The sequence below is a fragment of the Mytilus edulis genome, chromosome 4 (assembly GCF_963676685.1).
Source record: "Mytilus edulis chromosome 4, xbMytEdul2.2, whole genome shotgun sequence".
NCBI lineage: Eukaryota > Metazoa > Mollusca > Bivalvia > Mytilida > Mytilidae > Mytilus > Mytilus edulis.
In genome coordinates, this window is record NC_092347.1 from 59,337,784 (window position 1) to 59,364,272 (window position 26,489).

Below are 26,489 nucleotides of genomic sequence, written 5' to 3' on the forward strand. Positions count from 1 at the left end.
TGACCTTTGTACAGATTTAAGGATTAACCTTTTTATTGGACAATTCACATTTTATCTTTTTATGATTTTTGGTGGAAAAGGGGGGGGGGGGGTGGTTAAATACTCAATGAGGTAATGTCAATGCCATTAAGAAAGCTTTGCCACTTACCACAAAAACACCTTAATAAAGGCAACAGTAGTATACCATTGTTCAAATTGACAATAGTCGTAATTTGATAATTCTGAATACGAATTGGGGTAACAAACTTAAACCCAGGGAACACATCAACTATTATGAGCGATTTTCAAATCTTATAAATCATAAGCGTTTGGTTCAGACAGAGAAAGCCAAGGTGAACAAACTACATGTAAGTAAGGTAAATAAACTCATCATAACCAGGATTGACATTTTATATTTACGTCAGACAGCGTTTCGTCTACAAAAGACTCATCAGTGACGCTGGAAATAAAAAAAATGTTAAAAGGCCAAATAAAGGAAGAGCATTGAGGACCAAAAATTCCTAAAAGTTTTGCTAAATACAGCTAAGGTAATTTAGAGCAAAACCCTTGAGACAATATTTTATGATCACCTAGAGTTCTTCATCAGAAGGTAAAGTAAGCCAATTTGGCTGCTTGGAATGTCTGATGCATTGTTTGGATAGTGTGTCACTACCATGCACTCTGCATGCAGGGGCGGATCCAGTCATTTTAAAAATGTGGGGGGTTTCAACCCTGAGTAAGATGGGGGTCCAACTATATGCTCCCATTCAAATGCATTGATCGTCCTAAAAAAGGGATCCGCAACTGGCATGCTCAAAGACCATTTCAACAACAATCTGAGGGGAGCGTAACATTCCATTTTTATTGTGACAAGTTCTTGTCATGAATATGCATGAAATATTTTGTAAGATTTTAAGCAGATTTAATTTTGGGACTCATTTACAGTCACTTCTAGTTTATGATATTGCAAAGATAACAAACACACGAAAAGAAGTAGGCCTGAATGTTTACTATGAAGATAAGAAAGAAAGAAATATAAGGTTAATGATATGAAGTGAACTCCTGTATCTTGCAGAATGGGACATGTTACACATTTTTGTCTTATTTTTAAGGTTTGTATCATTTTCAAATGAGTGCATAAGTGCTGTAGCAATCTTAATCTCACATGTTTTTAGTTGTTACTAGTATATGATGAATGTTTTATGTTACTTTTTTACCATTCCTTGGTTCCCATGTGCGATGTCGTCGTCCTCTGAATCTAATTAAGAAGGGACCGCAATTTCAAATAAATTTTAGTTGAAAGATCAGTAGGGTACTTTATAGAATAATTTTTTTTCTTCGTATGATACAAAATAAAACAGAGAGAAATTGCAATGAATTGTCTAATACATTGATAAATATATAGATAGATAGTCAAATTATTCAGAATCGGCCCTTCAGAATATCGATCAAGATCTAGCGACTTCCCATTTCCCCCATGATTTTTATCTTTAATTTCTGAACAAATAAATCAACAATTAAAATTCTTTGATTGACTCTTTTATGAGTAATTGACCTTAAAAAGATAAGTCTTAATAGTTTTGTATTGTGTTTTTGTCTATTTTTATGGCAACAACAATGGAGAGAATTCGAAACTGGAAATGACAGGAATGATTAGCAAGATAAATAAAATTGAGTATGGAAATGGTGAATGTGTCAAAGAGACAACAACCCGACCATAGAGCAGATAAAGTCTACAAATATAAACTACATGTATATAGTCTTTGTAAACTGATTGTTGTAGTTTGTTCTTACGTTCAGTTGTACTGTGAAACATCTGTCCCAGGTTAGGGGGATTTACGCCTTCAAACGAGTTTAACACTGCCGCCTTCTGTATGTGCCTGTCTGAAATCAGAGGTTATATGTAAATCGTTTGTTGCTGTAAAACTTATCTGTTCTTCGTTCATTATTTTGTACATAGATTTGGCCGTTAGTTTTCTCGTTTGATTTGTTTTACATTTGTCATTACTGGACCTTATAGCCGACTCTGTGGTATGGACTTTGCTCAATATTGAAGGCCGTATACGGTGACATAAAGTTGTTCATTTCTGTTTCATTTGGTCTTTTGTGGAGAGTTGTTTCATGGGCAATCATACCACATCTTTTTATATTAATGATAAATCTTGACATCACAGAAGTTCTGATTATTAATCATTATTGAGCTTGTGAAACCGTCGACAAGAAACCTCAACAAGCCAAATAGGCAATGTATTGAAACTGTCAATCGACATTTGCAAAACCATGAATGTTTTTTGTCCATGGATTTATGAACTTGAACAGCGGTATACTACTGTTGCCTTTATTGCCCCAAGTTTAAAAAAATACTTCATTGACAGTTTTGTAACCTCTGATTAAGGAGATAATCCAACACAAAAAAAAACCCATGCATCTAGTAATAGTTTGAAATTACATCTACTGAAATAGCTCATTCTGCTTAAGGGAGCTACCATTTGATTTTTATGGGGGGGCTAGGATGAAAAATTTTGTCCTGCATTTTTTTTAGCTGTATTCTCTGTCCTGCCTTTTTATTTTTCACTCTGTTCGGTCCTGCCTTTTTTTTCAGTTTATCCTGACTTTTTTTTACCTAAATTGTCGTCCTGACTTTTTTTTTTTTGCAAGCATCTCATCCTGCCTTTTTTTTTTACTCAAAACTCCTGTCCTGCCTATTTTTTTCAAATTTCATCCTAGCCCCCCATAAAAATCAAATGGTAGCTCCCTAATAGTATTTTATAATGGTTTTATTTCAGAGGAAACTTCCAACATTGTACATATTTAATGAATTTTATTCAGTATGCTTGTCAACAATGAAAAAAATCAAAACTTAAGTCAGTTTGTCAGCAAAAGTTTAAGACATTCATCTCGTACCATATATAATATATGATGCTGCCATGCAGTAAACAATACCAAATCAACACACACTTACGTAATATTTTCATCTGAGGTTTAACAAGAATGTGTCCCTAGTACACGGATGACCCATCCGCATTGTCATTTTCTATGTTCAGTGGACCATGAAAATGGGGTAAAAACTGTAATTTGGCATTAAAATGAGAAAGATCTATCAAAAGTAACATGTAATGGCGTTCATTTTCACTGGACTAGTATATATTTGTTTAGGGGCCAGCTGAAGGACGCCTCCGGGTGCGGGAATTTCTCGCTGCATTGAAGACCTGTTGGTGACCCTCTGCTGTTGTTTTTTATTTGGTCGGGTTGTTGTCTCTTTGACACATTCCCCATTTCCATTCTCAATTTTATACTAAGTTTCTAGTTGATTGGACTTCAACTTCACCAAAACTACTTCGACAAAAAACTTTAACCTGATACGGTAGACGGACGAACGAACTGACGGACGAACGGACGGACGGGCGCACAGACCAGAAAACATAGTGCCCATAAATGGGACATAATAAATGGAGCATAAAATTACGATTAGGATCTCCGTTGTAATAGATGAGGGACAAAAGATACCAGAGGGGCATTCAAACTCATTAGTCAAAAATAAGCTGACAACGCCATGGTTAAAAAAGAAAAAAGACAACTAGACAAACAAAAGTACATAAACACGGCATATAAAATTAAAGACTAAAGCAACACGAACCCCATCAAAAAACTACGGGTGGTCTCGTGTGCTCCGAAACGATAAGCAGATTCTGCTCAACATGCGGCACCTGTCGTAAGGTAACAGTGACCCTAACACAGTAGTAAAATGGAATGCTTTACATTATAGATATGTGTTGTGGTTTTGGTGTACGTGAACGGACAACATTCTGTAAACGACGGTGTAAATTTCAAATACGTTCCGAATGTGGTGAGTACTACTTGATACTTGAATAAATACAGTTATTTAAGTTCATTGTTGTATTCATTTTAAGAAAAAGAAAAAATCTGGGGTAATCGCCAATGATATAATTACCCGACACTACAAGTTGAAGTATATTTTTTTAGGGTTGGATTATTCAAGAAAGAAAATGTGTTACATTGTAGTTTCTGGCTTAAATTGTGAGGTATCTAACATACACCACATGACCATTTTCAATCTTCTGATAAACCAATCAGAGGATCGATATGGAACTGTGGTGTATGTGTAGATACCCTCACACTTGTTCAATGGAAAATAAAACAAACTATGGTGCATGTAATGCTTGCTTATAAAAGTTTAAATTACTGATATAATTTTGCTTCTTTTGAAGAACTTTTTGGGTTTAAAATTCTAATTGAACACTCTGAATAAAAAACGACGTAAAGTTTTGTAACAAAAATGATCTATAAAAGCATTTATTGAAAGGGGTTGCAAATTACAGTGTGTTTTTACTTTTTTGTTTCTGTCTTTAGGTGGTACCGGGGGGAGAGTTCAGAATGCATCAATATTTACAAATTAATATACATGTGATTAATGTTTTATATAAACTCCGCTTAAATAAATTTCACCTTGGTTATTTTAGTAAGTATTACTCTCTTACTTTGTGTGATGCAGGATACCATGCATTACTCAAATAAGTATGAAGTTTGTAGGCAAAATGATTTACAACGCTTTACCATCAAAAACGTAAATTATAATACTAAAACTAATTTTAATTGCAATGGTATATATGTCAACTTATAAAATTGAGAATGGAAATGCGGAATGTGTCAAAGAGACAACAACCCGACCATAGAACACAGACAACATCAGAAGGTCACCAATAGGTCTTCAATACAGCGCGAAACTCCCGCACCCGGAGGCGTCCTTCGTTGGGCCCCCATTAACAAATATCTATACTATTACAGTGAAAATGCCGGACGCCATACTAAACTCCGAATTATACAGAAGAAACTAAAATTGAAAATCATACAAGACAGTTTATGTAGGAATGTTTCTTTAATTCAAAGTTTATCTGAAAACAGCTAACTAGAAATTACCTAGGTAAGGTAAGCAGATCCTGCTCCAAATGTGACACCGTCCTGTTGCTCATGTTAGTTTACACCCGGTGATAAGGCTAATTCTGAAGGTCGCATTTGGTGAAAAGGGGTTAGGATTGTACAAATGGAACCTATCTATTGTCATCTGTGAAGTGAACATTCCATAATGGTCAACCGTCTCGTCATGGCGTCCTTATAGTTTACGATGTGATTATTTCAACTTCACCACTTTAAAATCTTGGTTTGATAGGTTTCTTGTGAGCAGCAACCCTCTATCAAGGAACTTATGATAGGAAATACAAGCCCTCGATAATCGTATTTTACGTCCAAACGCATATTCTTATTCGAATTGCAATTGTGTCTCAAATTTGCTTTACTGTCCGAACGTCGTATCAACAAAAAATGGATTTCTAATGCGAATTGGTCAATGCGAATTAGCCAATTCGAATTGAAAAAGAAGAGTGTTTGAACGCGATTAGCGAATTCGATTCGCATTCAATTCGAATTAAATGTACTTGTGAACGAAGCATAAATGAACATGCGAACTAGGCATTAGTTTCACAATAACTTAGAAACCCGGTTTTGATTGCTGGTAAAATTATAAAAGATGAGGAAAAAAATATGTACACATTTTTCTATATAAAAAGATCTCACCGCAATGATTGCTACCTAAAAGATATATATGTAATATTTCATGTCAGATTACACACCATTCAGCCAGATATATTAATTGCATAAACTCCTGAAAAATGCATCTGTTGAGCACATTTCAACAAAGCCGAAGCCAAAACCGTTATTGTCACGGTTTTTTTTTAATTTAAATAACAATTTATAAAGACAAAAGTTTACCAGACGTTCTAGCATTTTTTGGGAAAACGTTTCAGAAGTCCGAATTTTGGTATTTTATTAAACAGCGCCTGCAGTATCCGTCGTTATAATAGTCACAATGATCGATTCCACAGTCTTGCACAATCTCTCTGTTCTTAAAATCTTAGTTTTCTTTTACCGCTTGCTGCAGAGATATCAATTTCTGTATATATACCTACCATCTCTTTTTGTAGGCGGTGGCCGAATCGTCTAAGTAGTTAATACTGTTATCACTAGCCAGTCAACACCGAGGTTGTGAGTTCGAACCCCGCTCGAGCTGTGCACTCGAATCTTTATTGACTAGGATTACCAGTTTTCCTATCGAAGGTGGCAGTGGTTTTCTTCGGGCTCTCCGGCTTCCTCCACCAATAAAAACTAAGGCACTGCCACAGAAATTGTATCAACGTTTGTATTTTAATTTTTTAGAATCATCTTCTAGCCGTTAGAGTCCATCATGAATGTTACATGTATAACACTACGCAACAGGAACAACACGACATGCACGACACACTAACAATGATCGGCTTAGAGGTAATGTTATATGGGGGGGGGGGGGGGGGGTGTCGGAGAGATCCTTATCCCGAAATCCCGGGTATTAAAAACATGAAATCCCGAGGTCCCGAATTTAAAGTAATTTAAATCCTGACGTCCCGAAAAAGGACCTCCCCCCACCCCCTTCTATTATTGCTATTCGGACGACAATGTAGAACCAGATTAGTGATTTGTCTTATATTATAAGTATTGTAAGTACACTTTTTTTTTAATTGTTTGATAATTGTCTAATTTTGGTTTTTGTTCTCTTTCCGCTTTCACTCTTCTGACCTTATTCAGAATAAGCGATAACCATATGGTTTTGTGATTTATATTTATATTATCCAAGTGTAAACTGTACCACGTATAACCACTATTTCAGCCAGAACTTTAATGATGTTTTGTGATTTAAAACGGAAATTTTGAAATTCCATGTCGTTGATTTTCATTAATAACAGGATTTATTGTCGAGCCTGCGACTTTTGTCGCAGTAAGCTCGACATAGGGATAGAGAACCGGCGGCGGCGTTAGCAAACTTCTTAGAAACTTTATATTTTAAAAGGTGGAAGACCTGTATGCTTCATACTTTGTATATGGATGCCCCATGTTACGAAGTTTCCGTCAGTCACATGTCCAATGTCCTTGACCTCATTTTCATGGTTCAGTGACTACTTGAAAAAAAAATTATAGATTTTTTGTAATGTTAAATTCTCTCTTATTATAAGTAAAAGGATAACTATATTTGGTATGTGCGTACCTTGCAAGCCCTCATGCAATCAGACAGTTTTCATTTGACCTTGACCTCATTTCATGGATCAGTGAACAAGGTTAAGTTTTGGTGGTCAAGTCCATATCTTAAATACTATAAGCAATATATCTAGTATATTCGGTGTACGGAAGGTTGTAAAGTGTACATGTCCAACTGGCAGGTGTCATCTGACCTTGACCTCATTTTCATGGTTCGGTGGTTATAGTTAGTTTTTTGTGTTTTTGTCTGTTTTTCATATATTGTATGCAATAGGTCTACTATATTTGTTGTATGGAATGATTGTAAGGCGAACATGTCTATAGCTGGCAGATGTCATTTGACCTTGACCTCATTTTCATGGTTCAATGGTAAAAGTTAAGTTTTTGAGTTTTGGTCTTTTTTTCTAATACTATGTGCAATAGGTCAACAAATTTGGTGTATGGAAATATTTTATGATCTATATGTCAGTCGGGCAGGTTTTATTTGACTTTGACCTCATTTCAAGGTTCATTGCTCAGTGTTAACATATTGTGTTTTGGTCTGTTTTTCTTAAACTATAAACATCTACATGTTTTGTATGGAAGAATTGTTAGCTATACATGCCTGTCTGGTATGGTTCATCTGACCTTGACCTCATTTTCATGGTTCATTGGTCAATGTTTAGTTTTCTTAGTTAATGTTAAGTTTATGTGACAGCGTATGTACTCTTGATTTTCACTTTTAGGTACTAGTCTTGATGATTCTGAAATCCAATGTATTTTTGGGCGTACAAACACTCCAGGCTTCATACAAAATGTGGTTACACCACAATTAAAAAGGGGGGGATAAAAATCCATGGGTGAAAAAGAAGTCAAGTACCTTTTAAATGACAGAAGATTTGCTGCCGTTAAGACACCAGTTTTACTACTTTTGCTACTGGCTTTGTTCTAATAACTTCGCAACAAATATAAGTAGAAAGGAATCGAGGGCAAACTTCAACAACAGCAACAAATTATTAACACAAATTACAAGATGCAAATATACATCTAAAGGCTATTATCCGTGTCAGCTACAAATTTGCTGAAGTCTACTGTAGTTAGTTCATAAAAAAACCAAATTCATTTCGTAACTTAAACTTATCCATTAAGGCCATTGCTCCGGTAGACCATATACCCTAAAAATAAACTTCGGTATACTTTACTCAAATTTTGCCTTAAAGGACCCATACCTAACTTGCATACAATATTTTGTTCAAAGGATGCATTTTTAGAATTGGTCATTCAAGTCAGAGGAATGCCGATTATAACCTTTTAAAATGTACTATTTGCATATCGCTAATTCGCTATCATCACAATTATTGTGATTTCCAGTGGTGATATGAAACCAGATTTAAAATGTACTATTTGCATATCGCTAATTCGCTATCATCACAATTATTGTGATTTCCAGTGGTGATATGAAACCAGATTTTATAAGGCTCAGCTTCCCCAACAGTTGATTTATGTTAACTAAATTAAAGATTGTAATACCTAAACAAGTACATGTACAAAGTTATGTTAACTATTCTACTATTTTTGGCCCGGTGTCATATGGTATTTTGAACCCCATGGTAAATTGACCCCGGGGTCAAAATACCGCTATGGTAAATTGAACCCCCCCATGGTAAATTGAACCCCCCCTGTATGGAAAATTGAACCCCCATGGTAAATTGAACCCCCCTGTTTTTTTCATCCTAGATGAATATGAGAACATTTTACATTATTCTAAAGCTTATCATAGATTAAAAAATCATTCATACAAGAAGGGGAGGTACATTTTCAATGCTTAATTAAAAGAAATATCTTTGCTTGGTATAAGTGCTCTGAAGTCTTTACCAACAAAATGTCATTCAAAATACTTATTGACACATTATAACTAAACCATATGTAGCTTGAATGCTTTAATTATTTGTAATTATAACATATGTATATATATATATAAGGGTAGTTTTGATTTTCCACGGTAAAAAAAGGGGGAGGGGGTCAAAATACCATGGCAAAGTAAAATTTTATAAATATCTTTTCTAGCAAGTTAAATACATACAAGCTACTTATTGAAAAATTCTAACTACATAAAAGAGTTAGAATTGCCAGATTTTTTGGAAATTAAAGGTCTAGAGTAGGGGGTTCAATATACTGCAAGGAGGGGGGGGGGGGGGGTCAAAATACCATGGCAAAGTAAAATTTTCAAAATATCTTTTCCAGCAAGTTAAATACATACAAACTACTTTTTTGTGTATTCTAACTACATAAAAGAGTTCGAATTGCCAGAATTTCTGAAATTAAAGGCCTAAAGTAGGGGGTTCAATATACCGCAGGGGGGTCAAAATACCATGGCAAAGTAAAATTTTCAAAATATCTTTTCAAGCAAATTTAATACATACAAACTGCTTATTTGTGTATTCTAACTACATAAAAAAGTTAGAAATGCCCGAACTTTTTAAATTAAAGGTCTAGAGTGAGGGGTTCAATATACCGCAGGGGGGTCAAAATACCATGGCAAAGTAAAATTTTCAAAATATCTTTTTCAGTTTATTAAATACATACAAACTACTAACTGGAGTATTGTAACTATGTTAAGGAGTAAGAATAGCTTGAATTTTTGAAATTCAAGGTCTATAGTAGGGGGTTCAATATACCGCAGGGGGGTCAAAATACCATGGCTAAGTAAAATTTTCAAAATATCTTTTCCAGTATATTAAATACATACAAACTACTAATTGGAGTAATATAACTATGTTAAGGATTTAGAATAGCTTGAATTTTTGAAATTTAAGGTCTATAGTAGGGGTTTCAATAAACCGCAGGGGGGTCAAAATACCATGGCTAAGTAAAATTTTCAAAATATCTTTTCCAGTTTATTTAATACATACAAACTACTTATTGAAGTATTATAACTATGTTAAGGAGTTAAAATAGCTTGAATTTTTGAAATTCAAGGTCTATAGTAGGGGGTTCAATATACCGCAGGGGGGTCAAAATACCATGGCAAAGTAAAATTTTCAAAATATCTTTTCAAGCAAATTTAATACATACAAACTGCTTATTTGTGTATTCTAACTACATAAAAAAGTTAGAAATGCCCGAACTTTTTAAATTAAAGGTCTAGAGTGAGGGGTTCAATATACCGCAGGGGGGTCAAAATACCATGGCAAAGTAAAATTTTCAAAATATCTTTTTCAGTTTATTAAATACATACAAACTACTTAATGGAGTATTGTAACTATGTTAAGGAGTTAGAATAGCTTGAATTTTTGAAATTCAAGGTCTATAGTAGGGGGTTCAATATACCGCAGGGGGGTCAAAATACCATGGCTAAGTAAAATTTTCAAAATATCTTTTCCAGTATATTAAATACATATACAAACTACTAATTGGAGTAATATAACTATGTTAAGGATTTAGAATAGCTTGAATTTTTGAAATTTAAGGTCTATAGTAGGGGTTTCAATAAACCACAGGGGGGTCAAAATACCATGGCAAAGTAAAATTTTCAAAATAACTTTTCCAGCAAGTTTGATACATACAAACTGCTTATTTGTGTATTCTAACTACATAAAAAAGTTAGAATTGCCAGATTTTTTGGAAATTAAAGGCCTAGAGTAGGGGGTTCAATATACTGCAAAGGGGGGGGGGGGGGGGGGTCAAAATACCATGGCAAAGTAAAATTTTCAAAATAACTTTTCCAGCAAGTTTGATACATACAAACTGCTTATTTGTGTATTCTAACTACATAAAAAAGTTAGAATTGCCAGATTTTTTGGAAATTAAAGGCCTAGAGTAGGGGGTTCAATATACTGCAAAGGGGGGGGTGGGGGGTCAAAATACCATGGCAAAGTAAAATTTTCAAAATATCTTTTCCAGCAAGTTAAATACATACAAACTACTTTTTTGTGTATTCTAACTACATAAAAGAGTTCGAATTGCCAGAATTTCTGAAATTAAAGGCCTAAAGTAGGGGGTTCAATATACCGCAGGGGGGTCAAAATACCATGGCAAAGTAAAATTTTCAAAATAACTTTTCCAGCAAGTTTGATACATACAAACTGCTTATTTGTGTATTCTTACTACATAAAAAAGTTAGAAATGCCAGAACTTTTTAAATTAAAGGTCTAGAGTGAGGGGTTCAATATACCTCAGGGGGGTCAAAATACCATGGCAAAGTAAAATTTTCAAAATATCTTTTCCAACAAGTTAAATACATACAAACTACTTATTGGTGAATTGTAACTACATAAAAGAGTAAGAATTGCCAGATTATTTGAAATTAAAGGCCTAGAGTAGGGGGTTCAGTATACCGCAGGGGGGTCAAAATACCATGGCAAAGTAAAATTTTCAAAATATCTTTTCCAGCAAGTTAAATACATACAAACTACTTATTTGTGTATTCTAACTACATAAAAGAGTTCGAATTGCCAGAATTTCTGAAATTAAAGGACTAGAGTAGGGGGTTCAATATACTGCAGGGGGGTCAAAATACCATGGCAAAGTAAAATTTTCAAAATATCTTTTCCAGCAAGTTAAATACATACAAACTACTTATTGGTGTATTCTTACTACATAAAAGAGTTAGAAATGCCAGAATTTCTGTAATTAAAGGTCTAGAGTAAGGGGTTCAATATACCGCAGGGGGGTCAAAATACTATGGCAAAGTAAAATTTTCAAAATATCTTTTCCAGCAAGTTAAATACATACAAACTACTTATTTGTGTATTGTAACTACATAAAAGAGTTCGAATTGCCAGAATTTCTGAATTTAAAGGCCTAAAGTAGGGGGTTCAACATACCGCAGGGGGGTCAAAATACCATGGCAAAGTAAAATTTTCAAAATATCTTTTCCAACAAGTTTAATACATACAAACTACTTATTGGTGTATTCTAACTACATAAAAGAGTTAGAATTGCCAGAATTTCTGTAATTAAAGGTCTAGAGTAAGGGGTTCAATATACTGCAGGGGGGTCAAAATACCATGGCAAAGTAAAATTTTCAAAATATCTTTTCCAGTATATTAAATACATACAAACTACTTATTGGAGTATTACAACTATGTTAAGGAGTTAAAATAGCTTGAATTTTTGAAATTCAAGGTCTATAGTAGGGGGTTCAATATACCGCAGGGGGGTCAAATTAACATGGCAAAGTAAAATTTTCAAAATATCTTTTCAAGCAAATTTAATACATACAAACTGCTTATTTGTGTATTCTAACTACATAAAAAAGTTAGAAATGCCCGAACTTTTTAAATTAAAGGTCTAGAGTGAGGGGTTCAATATACCGCAGGGGGGTCAAAATACCATGGCAAAGTAAAATTTTCAAAATATCTTTTTCAGTATATTGAATACATACAAACTACTAACTGGAGTATTGTAACTATGTTAAGGAGTAAGAATAGCTTGAATTTTTGAAATTCAAGGTCTATAGTAGGGGGTTCAATATACCGCAGGGGGGTCAAAATACCATGGCTAAGTAAAATTTTCAAAATATCTTTTCCAGTATATTAAATACATACAAACTACTAATTGGAGTAATATAACTATGTTAAGGATTTAGAATAGCTTGAATTTTTGAAATTTAAGGTCTATAGTAGGGGTTTCAATAAACCGCAGGGGGGTCAAAATACCATGGCTAAGTAAAATTTTCAAAATATCTTTTCCAGTTTATTTAATACATACAAACTACTTATTGAAGTATTATAACTATGTTAAGGAGTTAAAATAGCTTGAATTTTTGAAATTCAAGGTCTATAGTAGGGGGTTCAATATACCGCAGGGGGGTCAAAATACCATGGCAAAGTAAAATTTTCAAAATATCTTTTCAAGCAAATTTAATACATACAAACTGCTTATTTGTGTATTCTAACTACATAAAAAAGTTAGAAATGCCCGAACTTTTTAAATTAAAGGTCTAGAGTGAGGGGTTCAATATACCGCAGGGGGGTCAAAATACCATGGCAAAGTAAAATTTTCAAAATATCTTTTTCAGTTTATTAAATACATACAAACTACTAACTGGAGTATTGTAACTATGTTAAGGATGTCTGCTGGTCATGTTTTTGAATTCTTGTCATATTTTCGATTTTCTCAGGTTTTATCCATACAAATGTATTAAAATATTTTTTACAAGAGACCCCACTTTTGTCTTCATAAATCTGTTCAATAGATCATTGATGACCATTTGAATTTTTGTCATGAAATCCTTGTTATTTTTTCTTGGTTTAAAGGGTAAAAAACAATTCCAATGTTAACAAATAGTAAAGTCTGAAGAAAACCCTTTTCCCGCCATTTTCTAAATGTCTCGTATTTTGAAAACTACACACGAGACTATCGATTTTATTACTTCATTTTTTAGCTCACCTGGCCCGAAGGGCCAAGTGAGCTATTCCCATCACTTTGCGTCCGGCGTCCGTCGTCCGTCGTCCAGCGTCCGTCGTCCGTCGTCCGTCGTCGTCGTCCGTCGTCGTTAACTTTTACAAAAATCTTCTCCTCTGAAACTACTGGGCCAAATCAAACCAAACTTGGCCACAATCATTATTGGGGTATCTAGTTTAAAAAATGTGTGGCGTGACCCAGTCAACCAACCAAGATGGCCGCCACGGCTAAAAATAGAACATAGGGGTAAAATGCAGTTTTTGGCTTATAACTCAAAAACCAAAGCATTTAGAGCAAATCTGACATGGGGTAAAAATGTTTATCAGGTCAAGATCTATCTGCCCTGAAATTTTCAGATCAATCGGTCAATCGGTTGTTGGGTTGCTGCCCCTGAACTGGTAATTTTGAGGAAATTTTGCTGTTTTTTGTTATTATCTTGAATATTATTATAGATAGAGATAAACTGTAAACAGCAATAATGTTCAGCAAAGTAAGATCTACAAATAAGTCAACATGACCAAAATGGTCAGTTGACCCGTTTAGGAGTTATTGCCCTTTATAGTCAATTTTTAACCATTTTTCGTAAATTAAAGTAATCTTTTACAAAAATCTTCTCCTCTGAAACTACTGGGCCAAATTAATTCAAACTTGGCCACAATCATCTTTGGGGTATCTAGTTTAAAAAATGTGTGGCGTGACCTGGTCAACCAACCAAGATGGCCACCACCGCTAAAAATAGAACATAGGGGTAAAATGCAGTTTTTGGCTTATAACTCAAAAAACAAAGCATTTTGAGGAAATCTGACATGGGATAAAAATGTTTATCAGGTCAAGATCTATCTTCTCTGAAATTTTCAGATGAATCGGTCAATGGGTTGTTGGGTTGCTGTCCCTGAATTGGTAATTTTGAGCAAATTTTGCTGTTTTTGGTTATTATCTTGAATATTATTATAGATAGAGATAAACTGTAAACAGCAATAATGTTCAGCAAAGTAAGATCTACAAATAAGTCAACATGACCGAAATGGTCAGTTGACCGGTTTAGGAGTTATTGCCCTTTATAGTCAATTTTTAACCATTTTTCGTAAATTAAAGTAATCTTTTACAAAAAGCTTCTCCTCTGAAACTACTGGGTTAAATTAATTCAAACTTGGCCACAATCATCTTTGGAGTATCTAGTTTAAAAAATGTGTGGCGTGACCTGGTCAACCAACCAAGATGGCCGCCACCGCTAAAAATAGAACATAGGGGTAAAATGCAGTTTTTGGCTTATAACTCAAAAAACCAAAGCATTTTGAGGAAATCTGACATGGGGATATAAATGTTTATCAGGTCAAGATCTATCTGCCCTGAAATTTTCAGATGAATCGGTCAATCGGTTGTTGGGTTGCTGCCCCTGAATTGGTAATTTTGAGGAAATTTTGCTGTTTTTTGTTATTATCTTGAATATTATTATAGATAGAGATAAATTGTAAACAGCAATAATGTTCAGCAAAGTAAGATCTACAAATAAGTCAGCATGACCAAAATGGTCAGTTGACCCGTTTAGGAGTTATTGCCCTTTATAGTCAATCTTTAACCATTTTTCATAAATCTAAGTAATCTTTTACAAAATCTCCACTGAAACTACTAGGCCACAATCATCTTTGGGGTATCTAGTTTGAAAAATGTGTCCGATGACCTGGCCATTCAACCAAGATGGCTGCCACGGCTAAAAATAGAACATAGGGGTAAAATGCAGTTTCTGGCTTATAACTATGAAACCAAAGCATCTAGAGCAAATCTGACAAGAAGTTAAATTGTTAATCAAGTCAATATCTATCTGCCCTGAATTTTTCAGATGAATTGGACAACTGGTTGTTGGGTTGCTGCCCTCCAATTGGTAATTTTTAAAGAAATTTTGCCGTTTTTGGTTATCTTGAAAACTATTATAGATAGCGATAAACTGTAAACAGCAATAATGTTCAGCAAAGTAAGATCTACAAATAAGTCAACATGACCTAAATGGTCAATTGACCCCTTAAGGAGTTATTGCCCTTTATAGTAAATTTTTAACAATTTTCATTAATTTGGTAAAGGAGTATGTTCGGTAAGATCCTAAAATGGCCCCCTTTTTTTGCGTAAATTTCAAATTCGGATTTATTGACCAATATCACAATAAATTATAGCTAAGACAGTGACTAGATAGGAAATAAGCCATTTTGTTGAAAATTTTACGATTCTGCGTTTCATTATGACGTCACAAGTTGTACTCATATTGATTTTCACCAAAAAATCAATAAAAATGGGAAATTTTTCACAGATTATTGGACAGGAAACACAGAGCGCATACATCGACAACAAAGATCTTTTGAAATAATGTTTGTGAAGACATTTTACATATCTTGTTCGAATATTAAGTTTGTCGACGACTGCGCTCTATGTTTCCTGGTCCTTAATTTGGTTGAAATGCAGCTGATTTTGTCAAATTTCACCAAAATCCCTTATCTTGACCTGTTTGGGATGTAAAAATCAACGTGTTAGAATTAAACTTTGACAAAAACAGTTCTGTTTAACTTTCTCACATGACTTTAAGGCAACTTAAAACATGTATTGTCTTGTAACTATGAACTTTATAATTGGGGCCAAATATGGCCCTTACCGAACATACTCCTTTATGTAAATTTTTACCAAATATAGTTCTCTGTTACTAATGGGCAAAGTTCATTATAGATATAATTGTAAGAAGCAAAATCGTTCAGTAAAGTAAGAACTTCAAACACATCACCATCACCAAAATACAATTTTGTCATGAATCCATTTGTGTCCTTTGTTTAATATGCACATAGACCAAGGTGAGCGACACAGGCTCTTTAGAGCCTCTAGTTTTAAATATCAAAGTTGTTTTCATTTTAAGCAATCACATGAAATCCTTGTTATTTTAAATTAGAGCAGCAGACATCCTTAAGGAGTAAGAATAGCTTGAATTTTTGAAATTCAAGGTCTATAGTAGGGGGTTCAATATACCGCAGGGGGGTCAAAATACCATGGCTAAGTAAAATTTTCAAAATATCTTTTCCAGTATATTAAATACATACAAACTACTAATTGGAGTAATATAACTATGTTAAGGATTTAGAATAGCTTGAATTTTTGAAATTTAAGGTCTATAGTAGGGGTTTCAATAAACCGCAGGGGGGTCAAAATACCATGGCTAAGTAAAATTTTCAAAATATCTTTTCCAGTTTATTTAATACATACAAACTACTTATTGAAGTATTATAACTATGTTAAGGAGTTAAAATAGCTTGAATTTTTGAAATTCAAGGTCTATAGTAGGGGGTTCAATATACCGCAGGGGGGTCAAAATACCATGGCAAAGTAGTTTGTATGTATTAAATAAACTGGAAAAGATATTTTGAAAATTTTACTTAGCCATGGTAATTTGAACCCCCTGCGGTATATTGAACCCCCTACTATAGACCTTGAATTTCAAAAATTCAAGCTATTCTCAATCCTTAACATAGTTATATTACTCCAATAAGTAGTTTGTATGTATTAAATAAACTGGAAAAGATATTTTGAAAATTTTACTTAGCCATGGTATTTTGACCCCCCTGCGGTATATTTAACCCCCTACTATAGACCTTGAATTTCAAAAATTCAAGCTATTCTAACTCCGTGACATAGTTGTAATACTCCAACAAGTAGTTTGTATGTATTTCATATACTGGAAAAGATATTTTGAAAATTTTACTTAGCCATGGTATTTTGAACCCCCTGTGGTATATTGAACCCCCTACTATAGACCTTGAATTTCAAAAATTCAAGCTATTCTAACTCCTTAACATAGTTGTAATACTCCAATGAGTAGTTTGTATGTATTAAATATACTGGAAAAGATATTTTGAAAATTTTACTTAGCCATGGTATTTTGACCCCCCTGCGGTATATTGAAACCCCTACTATAGACCTTAAATTTCAAAAATTCAAGCTATTTTAACTCCTTAACATAGTTGTAATACTCCAATAAGTAGTTTGTATGTATTTAATATACTGGAAAAGATATTTTGAAAATTTTACTTAGCTATGGTATGTTGAACCCCCTACGGTATATTGACATGATTGAACCCCCTACTATAGACCTTGAATTTCAAAAATTCAAGCTATTCTAACTCCGGTTAACATAGTTAAAATGCTCCAATAAGTAGTTTGTATGTATTTAATATACTGGAAAAGATATTTTGAATATTTTACTTAGCCATGGTATTTTGACCCCCCTGCGGTATATTTAAGCCCTTACTATAGACCTTGAATTTCAAAAATTCAAGCTATTCCAACTCCTTAACATAGTTATAATACTCAATTAAGTAGTTTGTATGTATTTGATATACTGGAAAAGATATTTTGAAAATTTTACTTAGCCATGGTAATTTGAACCCCCTGCGGTATATTGAACCCCCTACTATAGACCTTGAATTTCAAAAATTCAAGCTATTCTAAATCCTTAACATAGTTATATTACTCCAGAAAGTGGTTTGTATGTATTTAATATACTGGAAAAGATATTTTGAAAATTTATCTTAGTCATGGTATTTTGACCCCCCTGCGGTATATTGAACCCCCTACTATAGACCTTGAATTTCAAAAATTCAAGCTATTTTAACTCCTTAACATAGTTATAATACTTCAATAAGTAGTTTGTATGTATTAAATAAACTGGAAAAGATATTTTGAAAATTTTACTTAGCCATGGTATTTTGACCCCCCTGCGGTTTATTGAACCCCCTACTATAGACCTTGAATTTAAAAATTACTCTTAACATAGTTATAATACTCCAATAAGTAGTTTGTATGTATTTGATATACTGGAAAAGATATTTTGTAAATTTTACTTAGCCATTGTATTTTGAACCCCCTGTGGTATATTGAACCCCCTTCTATAGACCTTGAATTTCAAAAATTCAAGCTATTCTAACTCCTTAACATTGTTATAATACTCCAATAAGAAGTTTGTATGTATTTGATATACTAGAAAAGATATTTTGAAAATTTTACTTAGACATGGTATTTTGAACCCCCTGCGGTATATTGAACCCCCTACTATAGACCTTGAATTTCAAAAATTCAAGCTATTCTAACTCCTTAACATAGTTATAATACTCCAATAAGTAGTTTGTATGTATTTAATATACTGGAAATGATATTTTGAAAATTTTACTTACCCATGGTATTTTGACCCCCCTGCGGTATATTGAACCCCCTACTATAGACCTTGAATTTCAAAAATTCAAGCTATTCTCAATCCTTAACATAGTTATATTACTCCAATAAGTAGTTTGTATGTATTAAATAAACTGGAAAAGATATTTTGAAAATTTTACTTAGCCATGGTATTTTGACCCCCCTGCGGTATATTTAACCCCCTACTATAGACCTTGAATTTCAAAAATTCAAGCTATTCTAACTCCGTGACATAGTTGTAATACTCCAACAAGTAGTTTGTATGTATTTCATATACTGGAAAAGATATTTTGAAAATTTTACTTAGCCATGGTATTTTGAACCCCCTGTGGTATATTGAACCCCCTACTATAGACCTTGAATTTCAAAAATTCAAGCTATTCTAACTCCTTAACATAGTTGTAATACTCCAATGAGTAGTTTGTATGTATTAAATATACTGGAAAAGATATTTTGAAAATTTTACTTAGCCATGGTATTTTGACCCCCCTGCGGTATATTGAAACCCCTACTATAGACCTTAAATTTCAAAAATTCAAGCTATTTTAACTCCTTAACATAGTTGTAATACTCCAATAAGTAGTTTGTATGTATTTAATATACTGGAAAAGATATTTTGAAAATTTTACTTAGCTATGGTATGTTGAACCCCCTACGGTATATTGACATGATTGAACCCCCTACTATAGACCTTGAATTTCAAAAATTCAAGCTATTCTAACTCCGGTTAACATAGTTATAATGCTCCAATAAGTAGTTTGTATGTATTTAATATACTGGAAAAGATATTTTGAATATTTTACTTAGCCATGGTATTTTGACCCCCCTGCGGTATATTTAAGCCCTTACTATAGACCTTGAATTTCAAAAATTCAAGCTATTCCAACTCCTTAACATAGTTATAATACTCAATTAAGTAGTTTGTATGTATTTGATATACTGGAAAAGATATTTTGAAAATTTTACTTAGCCATGGTAATTTGAACCCCCTGCGGTATATTGAACCCCCTACTATAGACCTTGAATTTCAAAAATTCAAGCTATTCTAAATCCTTAACATAGTTATATTACTCCAGAAAGTGGTTTGTATGTATTTAATATACTGGAAAAGATATTTTGAAAATTTATCTTAGTCATGGTATTTTGACCCCCCTGCGGTATATTGAACCCCCTACTATAGACCTTGAATTTCAAAAATTCAAGCTATTTTAACTCCTTAACATAGTTATAATACTTCAATAAGTAGTTTGTATGTATTAAATAAACTGGAAAAGATATTTTGAAAATTTTACTTAGCCATGGTATTTTGACCCCCCTGCGGTTTATTGAACCCCCTACTATAGACCTTGAATTTAAAAATTACTCTTAACATAGTTATAATACTCCAATAAGTAGTTTGTATGTATTTGATATACTGGAAAAGATATTTTGTAAATTTTACTTAGCCATTATATTTTGAACCCCCTGTGGTATATTGAACCCCCTTCTATAGACCTTGAATTTCAAAAATTCAAGCTATTCTAACTCCTTAACATTGTTATAATACTCCAATAAGAAGTTTGTATGTATTTGATATACTAGAAAAGATATTTTGAAAATTTTACTTACCCATGGTATTTTGAACCCCCTGCGGTATATTGAACCCCCTACTATAGACCTTGAATTTCAAAAATTCAAGCTATTCTAACTCCTTAACATAGTTATAATACTCCAATAAGTAGTTTGTATGTATTTGATATACTGGAAAAGATATTTTGAACATTTTATTAAGCCATGGTATTTTGAACCCCCTGCGGTATATTGAACCCCCTACTTTAGACCTTGAATTTCAAAAATTCAAGCTATTCTAAATCCTTAACATACTTATATTACTCCAATAAGTAGTTTGTATGTATTTAATATACTGGAAAAGATATTTTGAAAATTTTACTTAGCCATATGGTATTTCGACCCTCCTGCCGTTATATTGAACCCCCTACTATAGACCTTGAATTTCAAAAATTCAAGCTATTCTAACTCCTTAACATAGTTATAATACTCCTTAACATAGTTATAATACTCCAATAAGTAGTTTGTATGTATTTGATATACTAGAAAAGATATTTTGAAAATTTTACTTAGCCATGGTATTTTGAACCCCCTGCGGTATATTGAACCCCCTACTATAGACCTTGAATTTCAAAAATTCAAGCTATTCTAACTCCTTAACATAGTTGTAATACTCCAATTAGTAGTTTGTATGTATTTAATATACTGGAAAAGATATTTTGAAAATTTTACTTAGCCATGGTATTTTGACCCCCCTGCGGTTTATTGAACCCCCTACTATAGACCTTGAATTTAAAAATTACTCTTAACATAGTTATAATACTCCAATAAGTAGTTTGTATGTATTTGATATACTGGAAAAGATATTTTGTAAATTTTACTTAGCCATTATATTTTGAACCCCCTGTGGTATATTGAACCCCCTTCTATAGACCTTGAATTTCAAAAATTCAAGCTATTCTAACTCCTTAACATTGTTATAATACTCCAATAAGAAGTTTGTATGTATTTGATATACTAGAAAAGATATTTTGAAAATTTTACTTACCCATGGTATTTTGAACCCCCTGCGGTATATTGAACCCCCTACTATAGACCTTGAATTTCAAAAATTCAAGCTATTCTAACTCCTTAACATAGTTATAATACTCCAATAAGTAGTTTGTATGTATTTGATATACTGGAAAAGATATTTTGAACATTTTATTAAGCCATGGTATTTTGAACCCCCTGCGGTATATTGAACCCCCTACTTTAGACCTTGAATTTCAAAAATTCAAGCTATTCTAAATCCTTAACATACTTATATTACTCCAATAAGTAGTTTGTATGTATTTAATATACTGGAAAAGATATTTTGAAAATTTTACTTAGCCATATGGTATTTCGACCCTCCTGCCGTTATATTGAACCCCCTACTATAGACCTTGAATTTCAAAAATTCAAGCTATTCTAACTCCTTAACATAGTTATAATACTCCTTAACATAGTTATAATACTCCAATAAGTAGTTTGTATGTATTTGATATACTAGAAAAGATATTTTGAAAATTTTACTTAGCCATGGTATTTTGAACCCCCTGCGGTATATTGAACCCCCTACTATAGACCTTGAATTTCAAAAATTCAAGCTATTCTAACTCCTTAACATAGTTGTAATACTCCAATTAGTAGTTTGTATGTATTTAATATACTGGAAAAGATATTTTGAAAATTTTACTTAGCCATGGTATTTTGACCCCCCTGCGGTTTATTGAACCCCCTACTATAGACCTTGAATTTAAAAATTACTCTTAACATAGTTATAATACTCCAATAAGTAGTTTGTATGTATTTGATATACTGGAAAAGATATTTTGTAAATTTTACTTAGCCATTATATTTTGAACCCCCTGTGGTATATTGAACCCCCTTCTATAGACCTTGAATTTCAAAAATTCAAGCTATTCTAACTCCTTAACATTGTTATAATACTCCAATAAGAAGTTTGTATGTATTTGATATACTAGAAAAGATATTTTGAAAATTTTACTTAGCCATGGTATTTTGACCCCCCTGCGGTATATTGAACCCCCTACTATAGACCTTGAATTTCAAAAATTCAAGCTATTCTAACTCCTTAACATAGTTATAATACTCCAATAAGTGGTTTGTATGTAATAAACATGCTGGAAAAGATATTTTGAAAATTTTAATTAGCCATGGTATTTTGACCCCCCTGCGGTATATTGAACCCCCTACTATAGACCTTGAATTATAAAAATTCAAGCTATTCTAACTCCTTAACATAGTGATAATACTCCAATAAGTGGTTTGTATGTAATAAACATGCTGGAAAGGATATTTTGAAAATTTTACTTAACCATGGTATTTTGACCCCCCTGCGGTATATTGAACCCCCTACTATAGACCTTGAATTTCAAAAATTCAAGCTATTCTAAATCCATAACATAGTTATAATACTCCAGTTAGTAGTTTGTATGTATTTAATATACTGGAAAAGATATTTTGAAAATTTTACTTAGCCATGGTATTTTGACCCCCTGCGGTATATTGAACCCCCTACTATAGACCTTGATTTTCAAAAATTCAAGCTATTCTAACTCCTTAACATAGTTATAATACTTCAGTAAGTAGTTTGTATGTATTTAATAAACTGGAAAAGATATTTTGAAAATTTCACTTAGCCATGGTATTTTGACCCCCCTGCTGTATATTGAACCCCCTACTATAGACCTTGATTTTCAAAAATTCAAGCTATTCTAACTCCTTAACATAGTTATAATACTCCAGTAAGTAGGTTGTATGTATTTAATAAACTGGAAAAGATATTTTGAAAATTTTACTTAGCCATGGTATTTTGACCCCCCTGCGGTATATTGAACCCCCTACTATAGACCTTGAATTTCAAAAATTCAAGCTATTCTAACTCCTTAACATAGTTATAATACTCCAATAAGTGGTTTGTATGTAATAAACATGCTGGAAAAGATATTTTGAAAATTTTAATTAGCCATGGTATTTTGACCCCCCTGCGGTATATTGAACCCCCTACTATAGACCTTGAATTATAAAAATTCAAGCTATTCTAACTCCTTAACATAGTTATAATACTCCAATAAGTGGTTTGTATGTAATAAACATGCTGGAAAAGATATTTTGAAAATTTTACTTAACCATGGTATTTTGACCCCCCTGCGGTATATTGAACCCCCTACTATAGACCTTGAATTTCAAAAATTCAAGCTATTCTAAATCCATAACATAGTTATAATACTCCAGTTAGTAGTTTGTATGTATTTAATATACTGGAAAAGATATTTTGAAAATTTTACTTAGCCATGGTATTTTGACCCCCCTGCGGTATATTGAACCCCCTACTATAGACCTTGAATTTCAAAAATTCAAGCTATTCTAACTCCTTAACATAGTTATAATACTCCAATAAGTGGTTTGTATGTAATAAACATGCTGGAAAAGATATTTTGAAAATTTTAATTAGCCATGGTATTTTGACCCCCCTGCGGTATATTGAACCCCCTACTATAGACCTTGATTTTCAAAAATTCAAGCTATTCTAACTCCTTAACATAGTTATAATACTCCAGTAAGTAGTTTGTATGTATTTAATAAACTGGAAAAGATATTTTGAAAATTTTACTTAGCCATGGTATTTTGACCCCCTGCGGTATATTAAACCCCCTACTATAGGCCTTGAATTATAAAAATTCAAGCTATTCTAACTCCTTAACATAGTTATAATACTCCAATAAGTGGTTTGTATGTTTTAAACATGCTGGAAAAGATATTTTGAAAATTTTGCTTAGCCATGGTATTTTGACCCCCCTGCGGTATATTGAACCCCCTATTTAAAACCACAAATTAAAAAAAATGATAGCCAATAAATTGTAAATTAGATTATCTGCAATACTATTTATCAAAAACAGGGGGGTTCAATATACCGCAGGGGGGTTCAAAATACCATATGTGAAAAATGACCCCGGGGTCAAAATACCATGCGGTATAATGACCCCGGGGTCATTTTACCGCATGGTATTTTGACCCCGGGTTCACTTTTTAGGGGGTTCAAAATACCATATGACACCGGTTCTGCCTCTTCGCATAACTTTGTAATTTCATTTTATTTACAGGCAAAAGTTTTGAAGATGATCGATGATCGTGCGACTTACTTCAAGACAGCATCTAAGGATCATTATAAACATGACCTAAGGCGGTTCAGTCATTTCTGTCAACTAGGAAATTCTACTCTTTGGGTCTATAAAGGTCACGTGTTTTGATATCTGGCATTAAAAAAAACCATGAAAAATATATGCCTGAATTGTATGGTTTATTTGGTTTGATTTTTTATTTTATTTGATTGATTTTGTGTATTTCAAGTTTTTGGACTTTTTATAGGGATAGGTTTAATGAAAAAACTTTTAATGAATGATACATAATTAGAATAAAAGTTAAATGTGCCGTAATTTAACAAAGATACTTCTATTGAGAAAAAAATGCCACTTTTAAGCACCGCATTTAGGCTATTTCGTGGCGGCCAGTTTTTATTGGTGGAGGAAGCCGTACCCGGAGAAATCCAGTGACCTTCGATAGGAAAAATGACAATATCCTAGTCGATTAAGATTCGAGTGCACAGCTCGAGCGGGGTTCGAACTCACAACCTCAGTGTTGACTGGCTAGTGATTACAGTAGTAACTACTTAGACCACTCGGCCACCGAGGCCCCTTCTGGTATGGAACCTTGTCGTATGATTTCAGAGAGGTTAATAAACCATTCCACAAGATATTGTCTGGAAACAAGAAAAAGCCTTCCAACAAGTTATTGTCTGGAAACTGACTAGAAAAAAATCTTAATTGGGTCTCTTTTTGGCCCTTCACCCTTTAGTCCCCGATCCCGCCTGTAGGCGTGATGGAGCCAAAATCGGGTGGGTGGGCATCTTTTGATGGCCACTACGTAACTGGAAGTGATTGTAGGTATAAACTATTATCATAAATGCATAAAATTGAGAATGGAAATGGGGAATGTGCCAAAGAGACAACAACCCGACTATAGAAAAAAACAACAGCAGAAGGTCACCAACAGGTCTTCCATGTAGCGAGAAATTCCCGCACCCGGAGGCGTCCTTCAACTGGCCCCTAAACAAATATATACTAGTTCAGTGATAATGAACGCCATACTAATTTCCAAATTGTACACAAGAAACTAAAATTAAAATAATACAAGACTAACAAAGGCCAGAGGCTCCTGACTTGGGACAGGCGCAAAAATGCGGCGGGGTTAAACATGTTTGTGAGATCTCAACCCTCCCCCTATACCTCTAGCCAATGTAGAAAAGTAAACGCATAACAATACCCACATTAAAATTCAGTTCAAGAGAAGTCCGAGTCTGATGTCAGAAGATGTAACCAAAGAAAATAAACAAAATGACAATAATACATAAATAACAACAGACTACTAGCAGTTAACTGACATGCCAGCTCCAGACTTCAATTAAACTGCATAGGTGGTACAGGAACACAACGAGGTATAAAATGGCAAATAGGAATCTAGTCTGTAAAATCTAGGTCACCGTTTTGTCAAAAATCAGTAAAAACGGACATTTAGGCAGACCTGACTTGAGAATAATAATTCCCCAGCAAGACACTCAAGTTCCACATACTCCCAGTTAGCATGAATGGACTGCTGTAACTATAGGGTAATACTTGAATGACAAAGAAACACAGTGTTGTCAATGTTCACCTCTCAAGGTCAAACGGGGGCCGTAGTGATAGTCCGACGCTTCGATAGTCCGACAGTTTGATGGTTCGACGGTTCGATGATCCGACAGTTCGATAGTTCGACAGTTTAGTGGTATTTCTACTTTATGTATGCGAGTCGGAAGTCATGTACAGGATTTGAGAACTGCGTATATATGATGAAAGTATCATGATCTGATTTAAAAGTAAAAAGATCCTACCTACCAACTTGAGGAAAAGCTGAACATGACTCTCTTGTGTGGTTTTAAAGGCCTACATAAGTCAGTTCTGGTCACACATGACTGTTTTCACGTATTCACAGTATTCATTTGACTGACTAATGCTGCCCCCTGGCTTACAAATGCTGCACTATTTCATTTGTAAGATGGTTGTTTCTTAGATGTTCAAGACATCATTTGTAAGCCAGAGTTAAAATTGGCTCTTTGGTTTCAGACGACAAAATCTTGAAGTTATTTCCTAAATGGTCCAATATTACTAAGTTCATTGGGGCAGCCA

General features: G+C 33.6%; 1 protein-coding gene across 1 annotated transcript; it reads left to right on the top strand.

The window, feature by feature from the left end:
• Window positions 1-958: 958 nt before the first annotated feature.
• On the top strand, window positions 959-24,559 carry LOC139520094 (uncharacterized). The gene is made up of 4 exons (XM_071312524.1): window positions 959-1,091; window positions 3,746-3,826; window positions 6,211-6,315; window positions 24,372-24,559. Exons 1-4 carry the CDS (start codon window positions 1,056-1,058, stop codon window positions 24,516-24,518), a joined length of 369 nt encoding a protein of 122 aa, XP_071168625.1. The 5' UTR covers window positions 959-1,055; the 3' UTR covers window positions 24,519-24,559.
• The last annotated feature ends 1,930 nt before the right edge of the window (window positions 24,560-26,489 follow it).

Coding starts and splice junctions, on each gene's coding strand:
- LOC139520094 (XM_071312524.1), top strand. CDS start 1,056: ATGGGACATGTTACACATTTTTGTCTTATTTTTAAG. Junction 3,827..6,210: donor TCAAATACGTTCCGAATGTG/GTGAGTACTACT, acceptor TTAATTTTTTAG/AATCATCTTCTAGCCGTTAG. Junction 6,316..24,371: donor TAACAATGATCGGCTTAGAG/GTAATGTTATAT, acceptor TTTTATTTACAG/GCAAAAGTTTTGAAGATGAT.